We start from the raw sequence: 23,689 nt of genomic DNA on the forward strand, positions 1-23,689 counted from the left end.
TGCGGGTGTAGACCCGGCCCAGCCGACGGCGCCGCTCTCCTGCTCCCGACTCGTCCTTCCCCGCCCTGCTCCGGGTCCCGCGGGACCCGCCTGGAGAGGGTGCGGTGCGGGAGGAGGGGCGCAGGGGCGGGGAGGAGGCCGCCCTTCATCAGCGGACGCGCCGCCCGACTTGAGTTGCAGAGCAGCCCTGTGAGGGTGGCGCGCGCGGGCTAGGAACTTGGGCCAGGTGGGTGTGGGGGCCGGTGTGTATTTCATACACGTGCCGGGAAGGGGACTGGCCCAGCAGCGGACTGCGCTCAGACGCTCCCTCACCGGGTCTGCCTCGGCTCTCCTCGCAGGGAAAAGTCTGAAGACGCTTATGTCCAAGGGGATTCTGCAGGTGCACCCTCCGATCTGCGACTGTCCGGGCTGTCGAATATCCTCCCCGGTGGTGAGATGTGGGGGATAGGTGGGGCTCGGGGATCGTCGTCCCCTGCGGCGCCCTGAGGGTGGGAGTCCCAACCGCAAGCCCGTAGGTGTGCTGGAGAGAGCTCGCAGGGCAGGTGGGGGGAGGGGCTTGGCTCTGTGCTGTCCCGGTCCTTGTACCCGGATGGAGGCGGATGCATGGCGGGCCGTGCCCATCCCATCCCCCCCTTGGGTTCCTCGGAGCTGGTTCTCCTCCTGTCCTGGGTGACGAATCTTCTCCCTGGGTAGTGTCATCCAACTTGGGCCTGGGGACGTCCCTGTCACAGGTCTGGGGGTCACTGTGCCATCTGGCCCAGCTGGGAGAAGTGCTAGTTCTAAGTGTGACAGTGTTGGCTGGCCTGAATGTGCGTTCCGGGGTGGTCACAGGCGTGGGTGTGAGTGATGTGTCTGTGGGTGCAGAGGGCTGGAGCCCTGTCAGGGGCAGGGTCTTTGCAGTGTGGGCCTCTGGTGTCCAGAGAACTGGAGTTTGAGGCTGGCTCAAGGTCTCAACCACGGATGGACAGCTGTTGGCCTCGGGGAGCAGGAGGGACTGGGGTGCTGGGTGCTGCCTTCCTGATCAGGCATGCATATCCCCTGCTCCCCAGGCATCAAGGGTTTGGGGATTGATTTGCAAAGGCAATTGCCTGTTGAGAGGGACCAATTTGGAGCCCCTGGGGGGGTGGGGGCCGCACTTCTTGGCACACTCAGCAACCCTCTCCCACAGGAAGGCGTGGGAGAGAACCCAGGGCCACCCTGGGTTGCCTTACCCTGGGCCCAGGGTGGGGTGGGGGAGGGGAAGTCCTGGGCTCCTCCTGAGGGCCGGCACCTGTGAGGACAGGCGGGCACTCAGACGCACAGCATGCTGGGCAGGGAATGGGGATGCAGCTGCCCCTCGCCCGGGTGCCCACCCCACACACGATCTGAGACACACACAGAGACACACAGCACACACGTGCTCGTGGCACACGCAGGCTTGCTGCACACAGAGCTCCTCAGACAGCCTGCCGCTGCCCGCTGTCACACACCTGCCCAGGCAAGAGTCCCGGTTCCCTTCTTTCAGGAAGTTGGTGCTGGAGAGGGGGCCCCAGGCTTGTCCCTGCACTCCTCCCTTAGGAAGGAGCTCCGTGGGCCCCACCTTTCTCATTCAGTGGCTGTCTTCCCCCAGTCCCACAGCCAGGTCCACCAGTGTGTGCACACCTTGTGGGCAGATACTCCAGGGACAGAATATGGCACGTGCTTCAGGGACCCTGCACACCGAGCCTCCCCTCACCATCTGAGCAGGGGCCAGCTCTTGGTCAAGGATCAAGTTTCCAAACCTGTGTGCTGTGGAGCAGGGGTGAGCTGGCTGAGGTCTCCATGGTGGGGGGAGTGTGCATTCCCTGTCCTTGGGCAGTGCCAAGGCCAGCATGGCCATTCTGGTCCTCCCCACCCCCGCCCACCCCAGATCTGCCCTCTTGGGTGCCCTCAGGGCCCGGCTGGGGTGCTGGCATGTCCCCACGCCCGGCTCTGTGCGTCACGGTGCTGAGGCTGGCACACAGCCTGGGCTCCCTTCCCAGCCGACCAACTCTGGCCTCCTTCCAAAGGGCGGTCTTTTGGCCCTGGCGTTCGCCTCTTTCCCGCCCTGTAGACAAGAAGCAAGGGAAATGCATCCCCTCTTCTAAAGAGAATATTTTACTTAAAGCAGGAAGGTGGGAGAGGAGAGGGTGTCAGCCTCCGAGGTCCCGATGCCTAGGCTGTGATAGGCTGTGTGGCCGCTGGTATGCACGGGGCCAAGGCCAGGGCAGGGGCTCAGCAGGAGCCAAGGGAAGGAGCCCTCTTGTCTTGCAGGCCTGCCTCAGAACCCCCTGCCCTGCCCACTCACCTCAGCACGGCTGGGTCCATCTCGCTGAGTGTGCTGCGGAGAGGAGAACGGAGGGTGCCAGGGCAGGCCCGGTGGGTTCCTGAGGGCAGGTGTGGGGGGACCATGGCTCCGGACACTGAGGGGGGCACTTTGGCCCAGGCAGGGGGGACACTTCAGCTCCTGGACCCTTGTCCAAATCAAGCTGGGGTTGAGGCTGTGCATCTGGAGGTAGTGGTGGTCCCAGGTCTGCCCCGGCTGGGCCAGCCGGCCTGGACAACACTGGCTCCAGGTGGGGCTGTGGAGGGGGTCCCTCCTTGACACCCTCCTGCTCAAGCTTGAGAGTGTGTTCTAGCAACGGGAGGAAGCGGTCCAAGGAGACCCCCATGACTGCGTAGAGGAGAGGGGCTTAGGCACTCATTAGGCCTCTGCTGCCTCCCGAGCCAGCAGCCTGTTATTAAATAAGAAAAAGCCTCCAGCCCACTGGAAAGAATCAATAACTTTTCTTCTTTCCCCCGGAGGTGGAGGGGCTGCACACTCATTCCTGTTCTGTGCACAGCACTGAGTGTGTTGCTGGCATGTGTGTGAGCTCCGCGCTTCCAGCTCGGGGCACCTGCAGCTCCACACACTCACTCCTTGGGAGGGGGAGGGGGAGAAAAGGGGTTTGTGCCTGGGGGGACAAGGGCCTGGGCCAGTCAGGGCTCCTCGTCTGATGACCTCTGAACCCCAGGCCTGCAATTTGCAGGCGGTCAGCAGGCTCAGACTGTTTCTCCAAGCCCAAGGTTGCAAGCAGCCCCTGAGCTGGGCTCTGTGTGGCGCTAACAAAACAGAAAAGGGACTTTGCTTGTGGACGTTGGTGTTGCTTTGGGGGTTCATGCAGAATACGGGGGCTTGCCCAGCAGGCACACACGGAGGAAACTGCATGCTGCCGGTGCGGCAACCAGGACCGGCCCTTGGAGCCCAGGCCCAGGCTGCACACGCGTATCCCAGGAGACCCCAGGGACTTAAGGGAGCACAGGGGTGGAGCTGGGCTGGAGGCTGCCGGGCCACACCCTCCACGGCACACCTTGGGGTGGGAGGGCCGAGTGTCCGTGGGGCCCCAGCCTGAGGCCCTGCCTCTGGGTCTCTGGCCGGCTGTAGCCCTGGCTTCTGCGCGGCTAGGCCCTGCCTGGGGGTCGGCCTGGGGTTTGAGGCCATGGCCAAGCCCAGCAGCCTCACCTCCCTCTCCTCTCGCCTCCCCAGAACCGGGGGCGGCTGGCAGACAAGCGGACAGTCGCCCTGCCGCCCCCACGGGTCCTGAAGAAGGAACGGACCCCCAACTTCTCCACCAGTGATGGTGACAGTGATGGGAGTGGCCCGGCCTGCGGGCGGAGGCCGGGCCTGAAGCAGGAGGACGACCCGCACGTCCGTATCATGAAGAGAAGGTACCTGGCCAGGGCTGGGCGGGAGAGCACACAGCTCCGGCAGGGTGAGGGCATCGAGGTCGGCCGCTCAGGTGACAGCGTCCACACTGGCTCCCACGCTGCCCCTCAGACCAGGTCTTTTGGGTGTCCTATATGAGGCATGTCCTCGCTGGCCCGGTGTCCCTGTGCGGGGCTCCTTGTGGGACGCTGTCTGAGGGGCCTGCACTGCTGGGCTCACCTCCGCCTTGGGCTGGTGGCAGCTGTGGCCAGGGTCGCTCCCTGGCCTGGCCCGGCCCCCTGAGCAGCTGGGGTCGGGTTTCAGGCAGGCGACTAAGCAGGAGAGGCCAGCACCACTAAGTGCACTGCGTCAGCAGCAGGCAGGAGGGGCTCGGCCCTGTTCTCCCTGCTCACGCGTCTGCGGCCGGCTCTGGAGCTGTGGGCCTGTCCTGGTGGGAGACCCTCAGGCTGAGCCTGTGCAGACAGTGCTGGACACACGGCAGCGCCCTCCTTCATGGCCAGGGTGCCAGAGACAGGTCCGCACACACCTGCTTTCCAGGGGCCGCAGGAGCCCACGGTGACTCTGCGTCTCTCCCCACAGAGTCCACACCCACTGGGATGTGAACATCTCCTTCCGAGAGACGTCCTGCAGGTAGGGCCCAGCCTGGGCCGGGCCCCCACGCCGGGCAGGGCAGGGTGGCACCTGCTGCTCCACTTCCCCAGGGTCTGCCCCTGAGGCTCTCCGGCCTCCTCCCTCCCTCCCTGTCTGTGGTCAGCTGTCTGTCCTCCACCGTCTCAGCTAGCGTGAGCTGGTGTTGGCTGAGCCCCTGCCAGGTGTGAGGTGTGCTGTGCAGTTCTCACCCAGCCAGGGAGGTGGCCAGCCCCAGAGCCAGAGCATACCCACCCCACATAGCACTGTCCATTCACACCCAACTGCCCAGAGATGAGGCTATGAGCTCCCCACGACCTCCCAGAGATTGTCAGGAGGTGAGAATGGTGATGTGTGAGTGGGGTCTCGAAGGATGTGTAGGCGTTCACTAAGGAAAGGAGGTGTCTGCAAAGATGTGGAGGAATGAGGGAAGGGGTGTGGGAGGGGAGGAGGGGATGAACATGTCAGGTCTGGCTCGACTGGATGTTAGAGGGCCTTGGATGCTGGGCCTGTTGGCATTGTCCTCCAGGCAGGAGTGAGCCACAGAATGTTCTTGAGCAGGGCAATGACCAGGAGTTTGTTTTGAAAAGGTCCTTCTGGAGGCCCCCCCCCAGCAGGTTGGGGGTTGGATTCAGGCTGTGGAAGCAGGATGGGGGGTGCAAGTCCAAGATGTGGCAAAGAGAAAAACGAAGGGAGCTGAGGAGGAGGTGGGGTGTGTTGGGGACCCAAGTTCCTGGCTCCAGAGGTGCAGCCAGTGGTGAGTGGGGTCACATCTTGCCCCGTAGCTTCAGGGCAACGCAGCAGGAAGGCCAGCTCCCTGGGGCCCCCTCCCAGCCCAGCCGCACGGCGGGCGGGGCTCGTCCTGGCTTTGTGCCAGCTGTGTTATTATTTATGTCTCTGAGAACGTCTGGATCCTGGAACCGAATTACAATAAAAACATCTTTAAACTTATTTCCACCTCATTTTGGAGTTGCCAGCTCAACTGATCATTTTTATGAACCGTCATGAACATTGATGACATTTTATGAGCCTTTTACTTGGGACACTACAGGATAAATTTGTCAGTGAGGCCCCTGTAGGGAAGCCCGGCGGTGGTGCCTCCCACCCCAGGAACAGCTCCTGCCACCTGCAACACCCCCACCCCATCCACCCACCTCGGGAATGGGGAGCCCAGGTGTCCGGGTGCAGGGTCCGTGGGGTGCCTGGGTGCTGCCAGGAAGGGCCGGGTCTGCTTCCATCCTGCACCGGCCCTAGCAGGGCTAGAAAGATTTTCTGGCTTTACCAAAGGGGAGGTTGTGGTCCGAGGGCCAGCAGGGCTCCCGGAGGGAGCAGGTGCACCGTGCCCTTGACTTGACAGCCCGTCTGCACCAGCTTCTCGTGCGGCCGGGGTGGGCAGCACAGAGCCCACGGCCCACCTTGCCCCAGGCTCCATCTTCCTCTCGGGCTGCCCTTCCAGCCGTCCCTCAGTCCTTCTGTCTCTTGATGCCTATCTCTCTGTCCACCTCCGTCTGCGTGTGCGTTGTTTCGATCCACCGATCTCCATCCATCCGTCCCTCCATCCCTCCGTCTGGCTCTGCAGTGAGAGCCGTTGTGTGCAAGGGGGTGTGGGGAGGTGGGCGAGGACAGAGGCTGCTCGGTCCTCCTGAGGTGGGGGGGCTGCAAGGGGCAGGGTCTGACCAGCCTCCCACACCCTCCCCTCCCTGGGCCTCCCATCCCGTCCTGGCTGCACCCCCGTGCCCCCACCCAACCCCACCGTGTGGCGGAGACCCCGAGAGCCAAGTGGGCTTCATCCCTTGGGCGTGGCGGTGAGGAGAGAGTTTCATGGCCAGAGCCCCTCCGGCTGTGCACCACATGCAGGGCTCCTGTGTGCTCTGCATGTTCAGTCTGGCGTGTCCGGAGTTTCTTTGCAGTTCCTCACATTATTTGTTCAGTGCAGGGCCCAGTGACCGGACAGGTTTTCAGGGACTGTCTGGGGCCTGAGAAGCAAACCCCTGAGGCAGAGTGTGGGTGGCGCCCAGATCCCCACTGGGTGTCACCTGCTACAGCACCACCACCCCCGCGTGCCCAAATGACTGGCCAGGGAATGGCGGCTCAAGCGGCCTCACCTCCTTTATGGACACGCAATGGGCGGCCGGGACAGCCCTGGCCCACTCTTGCCCCTGGGATGCTAGTTCTCCTCCTGCAGGCGTCCTGGGACAGCAGCGGGGGAGCCCCCTCAGGGGAGAACTCTGCGGCAGCTGCGGCCCTGGCCAGGCTGGCCCGCCGCCCACGTCCCCATGCTGAGGACAGCACTTCTCTCTCAACACCCCTGTGTCGATGAGGGCCACGGCAGGGATGAGACTACCAATTAATCCCATAAAGCACTTACTCCCCCCCCGCCCGCCCTCCTGGGCACACGGGGGCTCTCCTAGGGGTTGGGGCGGCACCTGGGTCTCCCAGGAGGCTTTGGAGCCCTGGAGTCTTTGGTGCTAAAACTGATCTGCTTAGGGGCCAGCCCTGGATTAGCTCAGCTCCAGCCAGCCCAGGCCAGGGGGGCTGGGGGCTATTTAATGAGGTTTAGGGTCGGTTCCCAGGTCACTGCGTGGAGGCCCCACCAGTATTAGCGCAGCTGAGGCGGTGGCTCCGTTACAGGTGGGCAGGGGGCGCGTGCTGGGGAGGGCCAGTCCGTTGTTCCCTCCTCCCCTGCCCTCTCCCGTGCTGAACAGGGGAGATGCGGAAGAACCCTGGTGGGGAGGGGGACTCGCTCCCTTTGCTCTGGGGTTCTGTGCCTGTGGGATTCCACGGATTTAGCAAGAAAAGAGAAAGGAGGGAACAAAAGAGTTAAGCGCATGTTTATTCCAAGCCCACACCTGCCTGGGGGACAGTAGGGCGTCCTGAGCACACGGGCGGGCGCAGTGTGAGTCGCGTGTGCGTGTCGCATGTGTCTGCTGGTGCCGCGTGCACATGTGAGCATCTAGTTGGCTGCAGGACTGTGTTCTGAACCTCAGCTCCCTCATTTGAAGAAATTGAGGGTCAGGGAGTGCTTGCAAGTCCTAATCCAAATAATCTGAGGCAGGCGTATCTTCTCTGGGCCTGCCCTGCAGGAGCAGCCCCCGTCCTGCACAGGGTCCCCCTGCCTGGTGGGCCTGCAAGGCGGGGGGCAGGCTGGGGTCCAAGCATCAGGTCCCCACATCGCTTGGGCCGGCCCTGCATGGGTGCACACGGCAGCAGCGCGGGCCAAGTGCAGAGGCATGCACACAGCGTAGCCGCACTCAGAGGCCGGCACTCACCGTGCCCAAGCTGGGCACACGCCTGTGCGGCTGCTCACGGGGTCTGCCCTTGCCTGTCTCGCTCTGCTGCAGCCAGGACAGCAGTCTCCCCACCCTCATATCCAGCGTCCATCGCAGCCGCCACCTCGTGATGCCGGAGCATCAGAGCCGCTGTGAATTCCAGAGAGGAAGCGTGGAGATTGGGCTGGGACCCACAGGTGAGGAGCCCGGGCCCGAGGGCGAGGACAGGGCAGCTGGGCCAGAGGACAGCCGGTGCCTCTGCTCAGCAGCTCTGGACGCTGCCACCCCCCCCACCGCAGCCTTGGCAGGGGGCCAGGGAGGCCAGCGGAGGAGGAGGTGCGGGCGGCTGTCCCCTGGGGCTCCATGTGATGGTAATTGTGTTAATCCCAGCCAGCCTGGCCAGGCAGACAGGAGGCAGAGGCGGTGGCTCCACCGTGGCTGCCGCTGCTGGGGGGGCTTGGAGTGGCTGAGGCCAGCCCTCCTCACAGCGGCAGAGGCAGGCGGGGCCTCAGACTCTCAGAAATGCACACCCCCGGAATGGCTAACCCCACACAGGACCCCATAGAGCCGCCTTGGTCCTGCCTCCAAGGGTCGTCACCACACAGGGGCAGCAGGAGCTCAGAGGGCGGGGGCAGCTGGGGACCCAGGCCCTCCCCACAGGAGCAGGTGGGGAGGACTTGGCCACAGAAGGAGTTAGGGCCCTCCACCCTCGCGCCCTGAGCCGGGATGTTTCCAACAGGGTGGGGGCCTCATTCCTGGGGCTCCCGAGCCCCGTCCGTGCCCCCTGCAGGCCTGCGCCTGGGGAGGCCTTTGTGGGGCTGGGCTGGGGGACTGCTTCTGGAGCCATCGGAGGTGGCTGAGCAGGCTGCTGATAAAATCTAATTGCCCCATCGATCAGGCAGAGCCAAGGGAGCCCCCGCAATGATTGAGATATTCTGAGCCAGCATGCCCTCCCCGCCGCCTGCACACACGGAGACCTCCTCAGGCACGCGCAGGCGTGTGTGTACCTGCTCCCAGCCAGGGGCCACGGCCCAGGTGCCCCTCTACGCCCCCTGTCTGGGGACCGCCCAGCCACACTCCGTCATCCCAGTACACAGAGTGCAGGGTGCGCCGCGCGCACTTCCAGGACTTCCAGGGACACGAGCTCTGCAGTGCCGCCAGCGCTGGCGGGTTTCACACGTGCATTCCACTTCAGGGCCTTGGCTCTCCCCGGGGCTTCCCCTGGGGGCGTTTACCTGTCCTGGTCACCTCTTCTTGTTTCCTATGACCCCAGGAACCTCATGTCAATCCTTTTCCTGAGGCCCCAGCCCCGGCCCCTCCCCAAACACGATGGCCCCACCACCACTGGGCCCTGCTCCCTGGGCCCTGGGCAGGGTGGGTCCCTCGCCTGCCTCTGAGGCCTGCCCCAGAGTGTCCCGATCACGGCCTCATCACAGCCTTCCGGCAACCACAGGGCCCGGTCTCGCTGTGGGTCCTCCTCCACTCCCAGGGTCACCTCCCCAGGCTGTGAGGAGCCCACAACCCCCAAGAGAACGGAGAGAGGGAGTTTCCCTTGCTAAACGCTGAAGGGGCAAGCGTGGCTGCACCAACCCTGCCCAGGCTCTGAGATGGAGGCTGCAGGGCTGTGGCATCCTCAGGGCCTCGGCAGTGTGTCCCCCTGGCCCAAGTGTAGCCAGTGCCCCCTGGACCCCCAGGCTCCACTGCCCTGACCTGCCACTGAGGCTGGTAGATCTGCCCCTCCGCCAGGCCGTGGGACCATCCCTCTCTTTGGGGCAGGGCCTGGTACCGGGCCAGTGGCCACAGGGTGGCTGAGATCAATAAGTTATTAGCACCATTCTGTCAGCTATAATGTGGAGATTGATCGGCACTCTCCCACTGCCGCACTTCCCAGCCTGATAAAAATGACAGATTAAGGGAATAAGAAAAAGGAATTAGGCTCTGGAGCTGATGGCAGGGCTGGGAGGGGCAGGTTTGGGGCCTCTCAGGTCACCAGAAGCCTGTGAGGACAGCAAGGGGCCCGAGGCAGAGGCTCCAGGGTTCAGGAGAGACCCCCAGCACGTGGGGTCTAGAGGCCCAAGGGAGGCTGGTCATGGAAGAGCCAGGGTCTGGTCCGGAGATGGACATGGGACCTGCCTGGCCTGGGCCTTCCCTCTGGGGGGGCCGGAATGTGTTCTGGGCTGGGGCTCATGGCCGGGCACGTGGGGGCAACATGCAGGGGCAAGGCTGCTCTGTGTGCCCGCTGGGAGCTCAGAGCCTGGCAGGGCAGGTGGGCAGACGTGCGACAGCCACAGCCAGGACGCTGGCTCAGGCAGGACTGGGCCAGTGACAGACGTGACTGGGAGGAGGGCCTGGAGTAGAGCAGCCTAGAGGTGACGTCCCTTGGCAGGAAGAGGTCAGGTGTGGGGTGCGCCTTCCCACTTGTCTTGCCCCAGGCTGGCAGGGGACCCCGGAAGGGGAGGGCGGCTCCCGGTCAAACCAGAAGCATTTCGCTCTTCTCCAGCGGGTTGCTGAGGGGCCCCGTGGCTGGCACAAGAGGCTGGAGTGGCTGGTTCGGGCAGCAGGGCGCCTGTGGGGACCGCCTGTGAGTCTCTGTCACTTCTGTGCACACGCACCCCAGGGCCCAGGACTTTGATGCCCTCGGGGGGCTCACGTGGGGCCCCAGGCTGGGCAAGGCCTTAACCCACCAGGACCAAGGGCACCCCTACGAAATGTGGGTGCAGCCCAGGCTGTGCTGGGGCAGGGGCAAGGTCCCTCCTCTCCAAGCCCTGAGATGCAGGGCGGGGTGGCTCTGCCTTCCCACAGGTGACCTGTTGGGCAAGAGGCTGGGCCGCTCCCCCCACATCGGCAGTGATTGCTCTTCAGAGAAGAAGGCTCGGAGAGAGTCCCCCCAAGGTGGGAACTGACCTGGGAGTCGGGGGACTGGCTGGAGGAGGGAGGGGGATAACAGAGTCCCAGAGGGTCCCTTAGGGTTCTAACAGGGGCCCCTGGACATCTCTGAAAGAGCTCCTCGCCACGCAGAGACTCTGTTGCTGCCAGAGCTGGGGCCCACCATGGCCCCCGAGGACCACTACCGCCGGCTTGTGTCGGCATTGAGTGAGGCTGGCAGCTTTGAGGACACTCAGCGTCTCTACCACCTGGGTCTGCCCAGCCACGGTAAGCGCCCCACCCCGGCGCATGACTGCCCCCCCCCCAGACTGTTCCCCATCACCCATCACAGGCTCTCCCTGTCCCTGGAGGCTCCACTCCCCCTGGGTGCTTGGCCGCTGACACCAAAGCCAGGACTGCATGGGGGTGGTGGCTGGCCCTGTAGGTGGGGGTCCACCCCCTGCCCCGAAGTCCTGCTCCAGGCCCCCAGGCCGCACCCCACGATCCCCAGCGCTGATACGCAACTCACATTTTATACACGAGGGAACTGAGTCTCGGGCGAGCCCAGGTGAGCGCAGGGGGGGTTGGGCAGTCTCCACCTCCCCGGGACAGCAGGTTCAAGACCCCGCGGTCTGTGTGCCGAGTCTGGCCGCAGTGGGTGCACAAGGGGACGTTGACCTGCAGATGCTGGTCGGACGCGGCAGGAGGGCCGGGCTGCGCATCCAGGAGCCTGGCCGCCGGGACTGACCCTGTCCACCCGCCGCCCGTGGACATTCTCTGGGTCACCCTCAACCCACTGCCCTTGGCTCTTTTGGCGGAGGTGGGTGGGGGCGCCAGGAAGGGAACAGGATTCCTCTCCTTACACAAGGCACCGTCCCCCAGGGCAGCTCAGGCACCACGAGCCTGAATAATTCACCAAATGTTAATAATTTAAAAATCTTCCGTTTTAATTGCTTTCCCTGCCCTGCCTGGGGTCGCTCTGCGGGCGGTGCGGGGGCGGGGGCGCCGGCCGCCCGGGAGCCGCTGTCAATCACGCCGCGCCGCCCCCGCCTGGAGCCGCAGCAAAGCACCCGGCCCCGGGGCTCCGGGCCCCGCCGGGATCGATGCGGGCGGCCGCGCCGGCTGGCTCCGCGGGCTGGCACCCGGCCGGGCGCCCCGCCTCCGCTTTTGGGGTAATTAATTTATAAACAGAGGCGGCGGCGGAGCCTCCGTGAGTGGGGGCGGCGGGAGAGACGGGAGTCCGGGACGCTGTGTGCGCATCGCCAGAGCGGCCATGCCGGGCGGTGTCCGGGCGCTGCCGCCTGTGCGGTCCCGTGCACGGTGTGACAAGCTTTCTCCAGCGGTGTAGCGCCAGGATCTCAAATGTTCCTGCCTCCCACCAGAGTCCCCGGGCAGTCAGCCCTGGTCCCAGGGCCCCTGCAGCTTCCCGACCGGCTGCCCCTCACCCCAGGAGCTGCCGAGCACAGTCCCCTAAAGGCTGAAGCCCCAGGCCCAGAAGACCTCCACGCACCACGCTGCTCCCTGCCAGGAGGGGGTCCAGAGCTCACCTGCCCCCACCTCACTGAGATAGTGTCCTCCGCCCCGTGGTGGCTCCTGCCTCTGACCGGGTGACCAGCCAGGGGTTGGCACACGACCAGGTGGTGGTCCCCCAAGCTCCTGTTCTTGGTGACCCTCGCCAGTGTCCTGTGCTCACCAGGATGGGGGAACGTCCAGGGGGAGCCCGGCCTTTGGGTCACCTTTGTTGTCCCCCCACCCAGATCTCCTGAGGGTCCGGCAGGAGGTGGCAGCTGCAGCTTTGAGGAGCCCCAGTGGCCTGGAAGTCCACCTGCCCTCATCCCCCGCAGGTCAGCGCCGGAAGCAGGGCCTGGCTCCGCACCGGGAGGGCACCGCCGCAGCTGCTGCCCCGTCCTTCTCAGAGAGGTACTGGGGTGGGTGCTTTCCGGAGAGGCCCCCCTGTTCTCCACGCTCTGTCCTGGGCTGGACAGGCCATGCCACAGCCTGGGCCTCCAGACTTTTTCAGCCACTGGGCCACCTCCAGCCCGGCACAGCCACGGTGCCGTGCGTCATGAGCGTCCCGAGTGTGCGGGGCAGTTTCCTCAGCTCCAGGTTTAGGGTCTGCTGGGCAGAAGGGTCCTGGTGCCCGCGGAGCTGGGCAGAGGCCCAGGAACACTCCGGGCAGAGTGCGTGGGCGTGACCGCTGCGCGGGGCTGCAGTGCTAAGGGCATCTGTTTCCCTGAGGAACAGCTGGGGTGACCCTGGAGAGGCGGAAGGCAAAGAGGCCTGGAAACCCCTTAGTCGGGAGGGGTTCTGCCAGAGGCCTCCGGAGAGGGGGGTATGGGCAGCACCCCCATTTCAAAAGCTGGATCCGCTGACGGGACAGACGAAGCCTCCCGGGCTTGTCGGGGTCGGCCTGCGGAGGCCGAGGACCGACGCTCTGCGGGGCGCGGGCCTCGGGGGCGCCGGAGACGCTGGGACCCCACCCCGCGGAGCCGCAGAGCGTGGCGTGTGCAGCCGCCTCCGCCGCCTCCCGGATTGCGGCTAATGACGCCCCTCCCCCCTCGGTGCGCGGCGGGCGCTGGGGGAGCAGGCGGGGCCGGCGCCGGGCGCAGTAATTACCGCTGCAGCCGCCGCCGCCCGCCGGGTCAGCGCCTCTGCGCCGCCGCCGAGATTAATTGGCGCCGCCGGCGGGGGCGGCGGCGGCGCGCGACCCGGACCCGTAACTAGCAGCGCATCGACCGCCCCGGGGGCCGGCAATTAGCAGAGGCGGCGGGGGGTTGGGGGACAAGGGGCACGGGAGGGGTGGCCCCGGGAATGGGGGATCGGGGGAGGGCGTGGGGGACGCGCCGCTCACCGTCCTGCCGCCCACAGGGAGCTGCCGCAGCCGCCCCCTCTGCTGTCGCCCCAGAATACCCCTCACATCGCCCTGGGCCCCCATCTCAGGCCCCCCTTTTTGGGGGTGTCCTCAGCTCTGTGCCAGACCCCAGGTGAGGATTGGGCGGGGTGCGCCCTGTGTCCTGCGGGGCCCTCGATGTCCCCGGACGCGCATCCAGGCGGGTGGGACTCGCACCTTCCCCCGTCGGAGCCCAGGGTGGACGGGGTGATGCGGGGGGCCAGGCCGGCACCGCGGGCCCCTCGGCCACCTGCCTGCGCTGTCCCTTCCCCCAGGCTACGGCTTCCTGCCCCCCGCCCAGGCGGAGATGTTTGCTCGGCAACAGGAGCTCCTGCGGAAGCAGAACCTGGCCCGGTAGGGCGGCGGGGCGCGGCGGGGGCGGCGGGAACGGCTGGGCCCGGGAGGCCGCTGACCCCAGCCCGGCCCGCCCCGCCCAGGCTGGAGCTGTCGGCGGATCTGCTGCGGCAGAAGGAGCTAGAGAGCGCGCGGCCGCAGCTGCTGGCGCCTGAGGCCGCCCTGCGCACCCCCGACGGCGCCGAGGAGCTGCCGCGGCGCGGGCCCATGCTGGTGCTGAAACACAACGCGGCGCCGCTGCTGGCCCTGCCCCCCCAGGGCCCCCCGGGACCCGGGATCCCCACCCCGCCCCGGGAGCCTGCTCGCCGAGCCCCCCGGAAAGGCGACCACAGCTCTGCCTCCACCGGGCCCAGCGAGTCCAAGGAGACAACAGGGGCGGGGGTCTGGGCACAAGATGGCTCCGAGGACGAGCCCCCCAAAGACTCAGATGGAGAGGACCCGGAAATGGCCACTGTTGGGGGCCGGGGCCTCTTCACCCCCAGCCAAGCCCCAGCTGGAGGGGCCAGCGCAGAGGGGAAGGGGCTGCCCTCAGCGTCCACGCTGCCCCTGGGCTTCCCCTACGCCGTCAGCCCCTACTTCCACACAGGTGGGCACCCCCATGCTCTGGATCCCTCCCTGGGGCACAGCAAGGAGACTCAGTCTGCCCCCACCCCGTGGGAGGACCTTGGGGGGCAGGGGCCAGCGGGAGAAAATTCCTTTTAGTCAGGGACCCAGCACTTCTAACCATTAGGGCAGGCAAAAGTCAGCAGGCCGGGTGGGGGTGTGGGAGAGGGTGGCCAGAGCCCTAGTAACCCCCCCCAGGTGCCATGGGGGGACTCTTCATGGACGGAGAGGAGGCCGCTGCCCCTGAGGACGTCAGCAAGTGGACGGTGGACGACGTGTGCAGCTTCGTGGGGGGCCTGGCCGGCTGTGCAGAGTACACGCGGGTGAGGGGCCCGTGTCCCTCGGGTGGGGTTGCCTGTCACTCTCCCCTCCCTGGAAAGGACCGGGTGGGGCAGGACCATTCCCCACCCCAAGTTTCCCCTCCTCAAAAGCAGTGTGTTGGGGGACATGGACCTACGTTCCCCCCACCCCTCTGCCAGGGCTGTATCCTGCTCGATGCTGTTCCCAACCCAACTCAAAGGAGAGTTTCCTTTCCTTGGAGTATTTTTCTTGCAAGTTGCACAAACAGCTCTTCTTGGCTCCGCTCTGGGCCCTTTGCTGAGCTGGAGAACCCAGCAGGGCAAGCAGGCCGTTCCCTGTCCCCCAGGTCTTCAGAGAGCAGGGGATAGACGGGGAGACCCTGCCGCTGCTGACGGAGGAGCACCTGCTGACCACCATGGGACTGAAGCTGGGGCCTGCCCTCAAGATCCGGGCTCAGGTGAGCCGGCTGGGGAGTGAGGACAGGGTCATCCCCAGACCAAGGTGGGGGTGGGGGGAAACAGTTCCGTGACTGCAGGCCAGCCCTGCCACAAAGCCCCACCCGGCCCATCTCTCTGCAGGTGGCCAGGCGCCTGGGCCGAGTCTTCTACATGGCCAGCTTCCCGGTGGCACTGCCACTGCAGCCACCAACCCTGCAGGGCCCAGAGCGGGAGCTCAGGGCAGGAGAGCAGCTCCCATCCCCAGCAACAGCCCCCTCCCCCTATGGGGGGGGCCACACCTCCGTAGGCCGAGCCTCACCCAAGCAGGAGAATGGGACCTTGGCTCTGCTCCCCGGGCCCCCAGACCCCTCCCAGCCCCTGTGCTGAGCTGGGGGTGAGCTGTCCAACTCCCCGGCGACCTTGGACACAGCAGCCCCACCGCCTCCAGCTCATTTCTCCTTTTGGATTAGGATGCAAAAACAAAGAATTTTTTAAAGGAAAACATGTGACTTTAGAGGAAAGGATGGAGTTTCCAAAGACTGTGGGGGTGACTGCAGAACCCAGCGCTGCCGGGGTCTGCAGCCCAACAAAGACAAAAGAAGTGGAGGGGCTGGGCCGTCGCACGCACCTCCCCTGCCTGGACAGGCTGATCCCAGTGAATCCAACACCACGGCCAGCTTCCCTCGCGGGCTGATTTCTCCAACCTGCCTCCCAAGCACAGCTCTCCATACATCTTGGTCTTTTTTGCTGTAAAAATAAAGCCTGTCCAACATTCTCCTGCCTCCCCTCTGCACGGGCACTGCAGATGCTGGGCTCCCTCAGGGCGCCTCAGTCTTCCTCCGAGAGCTGCAGATCCTCCAGCTGGTCCTCCGGCCCCTGGGCCAGCCGCCACAGCTCCCTGGGGTGAAGCCCCGCCTCGTCTGTGTCTGCGTCTCCATCTGGGGGAGAGACCAAGGCTGCGCAAATTCCGCTTTATCAGGAAGAAGCCAGCCTTAGAGGTTACTCATCACTAATTAATCACGGCACTAATTAATTTATCCTGCCGCTACTGCTGGCTGCCGGAGCAGTGAGAACAGAGCAGCTGGCCGGGCATCCCGCAGAGGGGGTGGGCCTGGCTTAGAGCTGCTCTCCCTGGCCCTGCCCACCCACCCGCATCCTTGACAGCTTTGCACTCCCAGCCAGATGGGCTCACAGAGCCACAGCCCCTCACCCCGGACCACTCACCTTCTGAACTGCTGCTGTCCTCCTCCTCCATCTCTTCCACCTCCTGCCGAACACTCAGGGACCCTGGTGTTCCTGGGGACCAAGGAGCAGAGCCTGTGTACGTGACTCCCCCTCAGGGGCCCACCAGCAAAGACACAGGGGCAGCTAAGGCAGGAGGGTGGCTGGCTCACAGCCCCACCCACACGCCCACCAGGGCCACTACATCTTGGCAGGAACAACTGGGCCTCCGCCTGCTTGGTGCAGATGGAGGATCCCTGGGGAACAGTTTGGGGGTGCAAGGCCTGGGGACACAGGTCACCCTAAGAGGGAAGGAGCCAATAACGGGCCCCAGGAAACACTGAAGTTTGCCCCACCCAGCCAGACCCCCTGGCTTTGGGTGTCCGGGGGAACTGTCTGCGTCCCATATTCCTTCCCTTCCCTTCCCTTCCCAGGGCCCAGTGCAGGCCCCACCTCTTTCTGAGAAAGCCAAAACAATGTCCTCAGCACTGTCCTCTTCAGAACTGTCCAGGTCAAAGAGATCTTTAAATTCCTTCCTATCTTCATCCTTCTTGTCAGTCACCTTCCTCCGTTTGATCTCTGGGAAGTTCAGGTCTTCCAGCTGGAAGGGCCCAGAACCAGAGCGTGGGGGTGGGCAGGAGCCCACAGCCACACCTGGGCCAGGCCGGTGCAGACAGGGATACCAGGCCTCACCCAGACCCACAACCCCCAACCCGACCCCATCCGAGCCCCCACACGAGGACCCTGCTTGGCCACCTCGTTGCTCCCCAGTCTGACTGCACCCTAGGACATGCTACCTATCCCACGTCCAGGGCAGGAAGCAAAGCCCTTCAATCTGGCCCCAGAGTCCCCAGCCCATCAGGCCTGAGGGGAGGAACCAGCCTCCCCCTCCTGGGAGCCCTGAGAGAAGCCCCCAGCTCTGGCCAGTTCTGCAACGCCTGCCTCTCCCCGTCTCTGAGACCAATCACAGGGTCACTGTCCTGTCTGGAAGCCCAGCACCGGGCCAGGCTGCAACTGGGGACACCGCCCCCCCCACCAACGTCATCCCTATCCCCAAACTTGTGTCTTAAGGTCAGGGCCAGTGTGCAAGACCCAAGCCCAGCCCCCACCCTGGCATACCCGCTCTTTGCCACTGAGCTCCAGCTGGATCTCCCGGTCCCGCAGCTTGCGCCAGTGGCTGTAGTATCTGGTGAGCGGGGTCCCCTCTTCCCGGGTCTGCTTCTCCCAGACATCCTGGGGGGAGCTGGAGTTGAGGGCCATGCCCCACCCCAGGCAAATCTTCAAACCCCAGCCACGTCCCAACAGATGCTCTTGGGCAGCACCACCCCCCAGGGCCAACTGACCACTGCCTGCTGGTCAGACACACCAAAGGAGACCCTCTGGCGGCGGCCGCGGATGTGCTCCATGTTCTCCTGCACCTTCCCGAGCAGCTGCTGCACCGGCCGGCAGTAGTTGGCCACCTTGCACTCCCGGAGGAAGGACTTCAGCTGCAGAAGGGGGGCGCTCAGGCACCAGCAGAACCACATGTGGCTCAACAGGGGACACGACAGGACAAGGATCCCACTGGTCTGAGCCTTCGTGTACACTTGGGGGAGGGGGGCAGAATCAGCCTATCCCCAGGTCAAGCCCTCCCTGCTGCCTGTCTCCATGGATAAAGTTCTAGGGGCACATGGCCACCGTGCGCTAAACCACGTAGCCTGCACAGCCTAAAACATTTGTGGTTTGGCTCTTCACTGAAGACATTTCCAACCCGTCCCTAGCCCCCATCCCTGGGACCTTGAGCCCAGAAGCAGAGGTAGCCCGACTGCCGGGCGCCACCAGCTAAGAGGACCCAGAGGGACAAAGGCTGCAACCCCAGCAGCGCACCTGTGGCCGTGCGTGCCCTGCGCAAGCTCAAGTGCACACACGCAGGTTGGCCTCTGAGACAGGCGCAACTCAGGTGTGAGCAGCCCCCGGCCCAAGGCGGCCTGTGACCAGCGGAGCTGATCCAGGAGAGGTGGGAGCTGCCCTGAGGTGAGAAACGTCCACGCTGAGAGCAAACACGCCAGTGGGGGGCCCAGAAAGAGCTTCTGAGAAGAGGGAGACCCCACCCACCTGACCCTGCCTAAAGAGGCTGACTGGGGTGTGCGGGGGAGGGGTGGCAGCGGGGTCTTCCTGCCATCTCTTGGACAGCCCCCCCACCTCCTCACCCACACCCAGGGCAATCCGTGGAAGCCCGCAGTCAGGGGACCAGCCAGAGTAGCTGCCACACTCCTGGGGTCCTCAGTGAGCCACCCAGGACTGCCCCAAACCTCCCAAGTGGCTAAGACTCCCTCACCCAGAGCCAATCCCATGGCCCCCAAGAACACCTCATGACCTCTGGCTCACTGTGACCCTGGGGGGGGGGGTCCAGCTGCCAGGCGGTGCCAGCATAGAGCCCCTCAGCTGACCAGGCTCTGCCACCGGCCCCGTGCTGAGCCCACCACAGGGCAGGCCCCCAGGGGTCTGGGTGGGCACATACCTGCAACACAGCAGGCAGCGCCAGCTCCGGGAAGGAGATGCAGTGGGCCTGGCTGTGCAGATATTCCAGCGTGAGGTCATACAGCTGCTCAACCAGGCCGTCCTAGGCAGCAAGGGGGTGGGGCTCGTCACGGCTCGTGGGGGGGGGGGCAGCACTCAGGCCCTTCCCCTTGGGCTGACGGGTCAGCCTGATGTCCAGGACAGGGCCTGGGAGGAAGGAGCTCCCAGCCTCCCAGGAAGCCACCCTGAGGCTCACTGGGCTGGGGACAAAGGAGCCTCAGAGACATCCCACCCTGGGAGCCATGAAGGTCTATACTTGACCTCTGGAGGGCGAGCAGCCCTCCCATCTGCCTCAGTGCCCTCCGACATCCCGATGTGACCTCCCCAGGAGGCCAGAGGCCTCACCCGATAGGCCTTCTCCTGTAGGTTGACAATGGACAGCTTCAGGACGACAGCGAAGTTGATGGGCTTGGCGCTCATGCGGCCTGGCCTCTTGTTGAAGTCGACCTGCTGGAAAACCTGCCCCGAGGGCATGTTGGCCTAGCCTGGCTGCACCTGGGCCTCAGATTTCAGCAAGATGAACCTGCGACCAGGAACGAGCAGCCGGGTGCAGTGCCAGTTCTGCAGCCCCCCCAGTGGCCCCTCTGTCCCAGAGCAGGGGCCTGGTTGGAAGGGCAGGACCAGGAGTCCTCCCCCCAGCCTGGTGGCCAACCAGGGAGACTAGAGAAGGGACCTAGCCTGGCCTCTCAGCCTGGTGACCCCCAGCCACCAGAAGACCCCTCACACAGCAGCCCTTGGGCAGGTGAACCAAGAAGATCCAGGGCACACCAAGAGGAAAGCAGGTTGAGGGGCCCGTGGGGAGGCCCCCAGTAGGAGACTACACAACAGGGGAGGAGGCAGAGCAGCTGAGCTCCACTTGATGGGATGCTCTTCACCCTGCCACAGCCCACGTGTCCAGGGAAGGGCAGGCAGAGCTTTGCCTCAGACTCTGGGCTTTGCTTTCTCCAGAGAGCAGCGGCTGATGCCGGGTGTGAGGGACCTGCCAGGCGCAGCTGCAGGAAGCCAGGACAACGGTCAGTGCAGGGCTGTCCAGAGGTGGGAGGGGACAACAGCGCAGGACAGCACGAGACTTGGGGAACCAGGCAGGGATGGACAGGTGTAGCGTACCCAGGGCCAGCAGGCAGGGCAGGAGGCCCAAAGTGGGGCCACCGTGGGCCAGGGCCAAGGGCTGAGTGCTCAGAGACCACTGCTGGCTGCCACGGGCGCTAGTGTGGTGTCCACAGGATGTTCACAAGGGCACAAAACCACAGGGTGCCTCTGTGGCACGGGGGGTAGAACGTTCTGCAGCTTCCATCCGTCCCTGACCGGCAACCTGGAGCCTGAGCATGGCTGTGACTGGCCCGGGGCCTTCAGCAAGGCCGGGCACCCTCGTGGGGGACAAATATACCGTGGGTGGGGTGTAGGGCACCCAGCCGGGTTTCTGGGCTTTGGACTCTAGCCTCTCCCTACTGAAGCGGCACCGACACACCCAGGCGCACACGCACACAACTGTCCAGCCAAGGCCGTTAGGAGAGATCTCAGCTTTGGAATCGCAAACCTGAGTTTCAGCCCAGCTCTCCTGCTCTTACCAGTCCTGGGCAGACACCTGTGGGGTCGGAATCTGCCCCTGCCCTGTGAGACCAGTGTCCCCAGGCCCACCTGGGGCAGCCGTCCTCCACCAGACCCGCGTGTGCTGAAGTTCTGCACAGAGTGTGCCGCACAGGACCCGTGTCTGCAGACGGTGAGGAAACCCGCCGTCGGGGCAGACACTCCCTGTGGGAGGGGGCAGACGCCCCCGCCCCCACGTCCTGCTCACCACCCCCAGGCCCCCATGCCCTGCTCACCTCGAGGATGAAGGGCAGCACGGGGACGAAGACCCCCGTGCTCTCTGAGAGCAGCGTCAGGATGCGGACACAGTGCATGCGCAGCGGGTAATACCGGGCCGTGGGGACCAGCCTGGGGCGTGGGTAGGCAGGAGTAAGCAGAGGCCCCATCCAAGCAGCCCCCACAATAGGCCTGGCTGGGAGCGGCCACGTGATCCACCGTGAGCCACCAGATCCCTCCAAGCAGCCCCAGGTCCTGCCCTTCTCAGGCACAGGGCTGGGGGATGTCCCGTCCAGATTCTGAATGAATTTCGTTCTAATACAAGGGGTCGTTCCTGCCTCCTTTGCTCTCCCGCTAACCCCCAGCCTCCCTTCCCATCCCTGCATTTCCAAGACTCAGACAGACAGAGATGCCCCTTCTGGCCAGAGAGGAAACATCCGGCCACCTGGGCCTGCACCGTTCCTCCTCAACGTTCACGCCCAAAGGCGGCACACTGTGCCAGACACACCCCAAGAACCCCCTGCTAATGAACCCAAATTCTCTGCACACTGCACAGGCACCCCCATCCCTCTGGGCCCTCCAGGATGGCCTGCCCACTCCCCGACTCACTTGATGCAGCCGATGACCACCTGGGCAAGGGGATAGACCAAGGGCTGGAGCACCTCCCTGGGGCAGACAGTGCTCAGAACCCGGCACCACAGGGAGAGGCAGTGCACGTACTGCCAGTTGTACACGGACTGGTACGTCTCCTAGTCAGAGAGGATGACGGCCACGCTGACGAGCCCATCACACCACACTCTCCTCACCTGGGCATGGGGTCCCAGCCCACCCACCACACACCCATAGCCCCCAGCTGCAAGGGTGGACTCCACCAAGGTGCTGGGTTGTCTCCCAGGAGGCCCCAGGCCCTGACCCACCGACTCCCACGAGCTCAGGGAGGACTAGCTGTGCACCTTCTTGCGGGTGGTCATGGCGTTGCGCAGGTGGATGGCGAGCTGGCGGATGTAGAGGAAGGCGTGCTGGTAGGCCATGCCAGGGTCTAAAGCCAGCAGCTCCGTCAGGGTCCGCTGCATGAAACTGATGAGGGGCAAGGCCCCAGGTGAGGTAAACTTGCAGTTCCTCACATACGCGATGTACATTTGCTGCCGGAGAGATTGCGGTCAGGGCCACCCGAGCTCCCAGGGCTGGGCACACCCAACCGCCCACTCCAAGCCACCTGCCCACACCTGTCCCTGGGAGCTGCCGTTGCCAGTCACTCCCGTCCCCAGCTCCCACGTGTTTGCCCACCAGCCTCAGGCACACAGAGGGGAGGGGTGAACTGCGGCACACGCCAGGGGAGGACAGAGGGCCTGGTAGGGAGGTGGGGAAGCCCCACTGCAGGCTGGACCTTTAGGGGGATTCCAGAGGGTCCCCACATATGGGCAGCCACGCCAAGCACGTGGCCGGGCAGTAGGATTTGGCCCCTCCCGAAGGGAGAGCTGTACAGAGCAGAGTCCGGGTGGAGCCCAGAAAGGCTTCAGGCTCCCACGTCTGTCATCTGCAACTCCTCTGTGGCAAAACTGCGACCCAAAGACCAGGTCTGCCCGGGCTGTGGCGCTGGGCCCGGGGAGCGGCACCGACCACAAAGGCAGCCCCCAGGACAAGATTCCCAACACAGAACTAATGGATGCAGACTCGGGACCCCACGCTACCTTGAGGAGGGGGCTCAGGAAGCTGTCCTTCTTGTGCCGGCAGACTCTGACCAGGACCAGGAAGGCCAGCACGCGCAGGGACTCCTCGCCAGTGCTCCACAGAACTACCATCCTCTGCAAGGGCAGCACACACTATGGGCCCTGCCCCCCCACCTCAGATGCCCAGGGCCAGCACATCCCTCCCCGAGCCAGGGAGGCTCCTGTGGCCACTGCTGGGACAGAGTCCTTCCCAGAGCCCCTCGGAGGAGCCGTGAGATAGGAGCTCAATTAGAAAAAAAAAACATAGAACAGGACATGCATGTCGCCACTCTGGGGACAGGACTGCAAAGATCTACGTTTGCTGTCTCGATTGTGTGTGCACCAATATGCTCTACGTCTTGAGAAAAGCACCCCTCATCGTGGCTCTCACCAAAGGAGGCCAAATGCGTCAGCCACCGGCTGCCCGTGCACAGGGCTGCGGCAGGTGGGAACTGTAGGTGGGGGTGCAGTATGTGGGGAGGGGTGGGGAGCGGGTGTGGGAACAGGAGCTGCCTCTGCTCTGGCTGGGAGTGGAATGTGTTTGCAGGGTAGCCACGCGTACCCCCAGTGATGTGGGCACAGGGAGGGGACAGGGTCTTGCCCACCTTGAGCAGCATGCGGCACTGCTTGGGGAAGGTCAGGTAGCATGGCACTAGGCAACTGACGTGCCGCAGGACGGCCGCCGACACTGTCACCTCTGCTAGGCAGGTCACCAGCTGGGGGCAGGAGTGGACAGTGAGGCCTAGACCCACTCAAGTCAGGCACAGTGAAGACAAACATGGACACTGCCAGCCCCATGAGCCAGGGAAGGGAGGCCCAGCAGACAGGCCGCCTGAGCCCAAGGCTCCCCGCCCCTCCCCACCAGAACAGCACCTGTATGACCGAGCTTAGGTATGCCTTGACGTCCATGCGGACCTTCCCCCAGAGAGGGCTGCTAGATGGCTGCAGCGTCCTGCAGAGAGACCACACCCATGGACATCGTGAGGCCTGGAAGCTCAGTGGTTCAGTGTGCCCCGGGCCACACCTGCCCAGGCGCGGCACCCTCAACACAAGGGCACAACAGCTGATGGACACAGGGGCTTACCGGGACCTCTCAAGGGTGGCCCAGCCTGATGCCCCAGCGGGACACAGGTCCTCCCTCATGGAGCTTGAACTCCCGACCTCCCTGGCCCAGGGCTGGCCACCTCCCAGAGGAGCATGAGCCTCCAGCTCCCTCCTTTGGACAGGAACCTCCTCTAGGTTCCCCGGACCACATCCCCACCACGGAGCCACATCAGGCTCCCAAACACTGCAGTTGGCATTTGAAGTCTAATGCAGGCACCACCAACTGCAGGCTGTTTTTTTTTTTT

At 64.7% G+C, this 23,689-nt stretch overlaps 2 protein-coding genes across 5 annotated transcripts in view; one reads left to right on the forward strand and one right to left on the reverse strand.

Moving 5' to 3' along the window:
- The first annotated feature begins 205 nt into the window (after window positions 1-205).
- SAMD11 (sterile alpha motif domain containing 11) lies at window positions 206-15,465 on the forward strand. Its single transcript, XM_012657545.1, has 14 exons — window positions 206-226; window positions 339-430; window positions 3,524-3,705; window positions 4,283-4,333; window positions 7,672-7,796; window positions 10,402-10,491; window positions 10,618-10,752; window positions 12,222-12,384; window positions 13,333-13,448; window positions 13,630-13,708; window positions 13,792-14,294; window positions 14,510-14,634; window positions 14,958-15,068; window positions 15,190-15,465. The coding sequence occupies exons 2-14, from the start codon at window positions 359-361 to the stop codon at window positions 15,433-15,435; spliced, it is 1,998 nt and encodes a 665-aa protein (XP_012512999.1). The 5' UTR covers window positions 206-226; window positions 339-358; the 3' UTR covers window positions 15,436-15,465.
- Window positions 15,466-15,547: 82 nt separating this feature from the next.
- The window catches only part of NOC2L (nucleolar complex associated 2 homolog (S. cerevisiae)), a 12,383-nt gene continuing 4,241 nt past the window's right edge, over window positions 15,548-23,689 (reverse strand). For 3 of the 4 annotated variants that reach the window (XM_012657540.1, XM_012657542.1, XM_012657544.1), the window contains 13 exons: window positions 23,214-23,292; window positions 22,946-23,056; window positions 22,323-22,436; window positions 21,585-21,773; window positions 21,241-21,380; window positions 20,652-20,763; window positions 19,174-19,287; window positions 18,770-18,871; window positions 17,613-17,756; window positions 17,389-17,502; window positions 16,723-16,870; window positions 16,273-16,344; window positions 15,548-16,004 (listed from right to left, as the gene is read on the reverse strand). In XM_012657540.1, coding sequence (XP_012512994.1) covers window positions 15,877-16,004; window positions 16,273-16,344; window positions 16,723-16,870; window positions 17,389-17,502; window positions 17,613-17,756; window positions 18,770-18,871; window positions 19,174-19,287; window positions 20,652-20,763; window positions 21,241-21,380; window positions 21,585-21,773; window positions 22,323-22,436; window positions 22,946-23,056; window positions 23,214-23,292 — 1,567 coding nt within the window. In that variant the 3' untranslated portion in view covers window positions 15,548-15,876. The remainder of the gene's footprint in view (window positions 16,005-16,272; window positions 16,345-16,722; window positions 16,871-17,388; window positions 17,503-17,612; window positions 17,757-18,769; window positions 18,872-19,173; window positions 19,288-20,651; window positions 20,764-21,240; window positions 21,381-21,584; window positions 21,774-22,322; window positions 22,437-22,945; window positions 23,057-23,213; window positions 23,293-23,689) is intronic. The other variant, XM_012657543.1, reaches the window with a different exon arrangement.

Source organism: Propithecus coquereli, unplaced genomic scaffold (genome assembly GCF_000956105.1).
Source record: "Propithecus coquereli isolate 6110/MARCELLA unplaced genomic scaffold, Pcoq_1.0 Scaffold544, whole genome shotgun sequence".
NCBI classification, from domain to species: domain Eukaryota; kingdom Metazoa; phylum Chordata; class Mammalia; order Primates; family Indriidae; genus Propithecus; species Propithecus coquereli.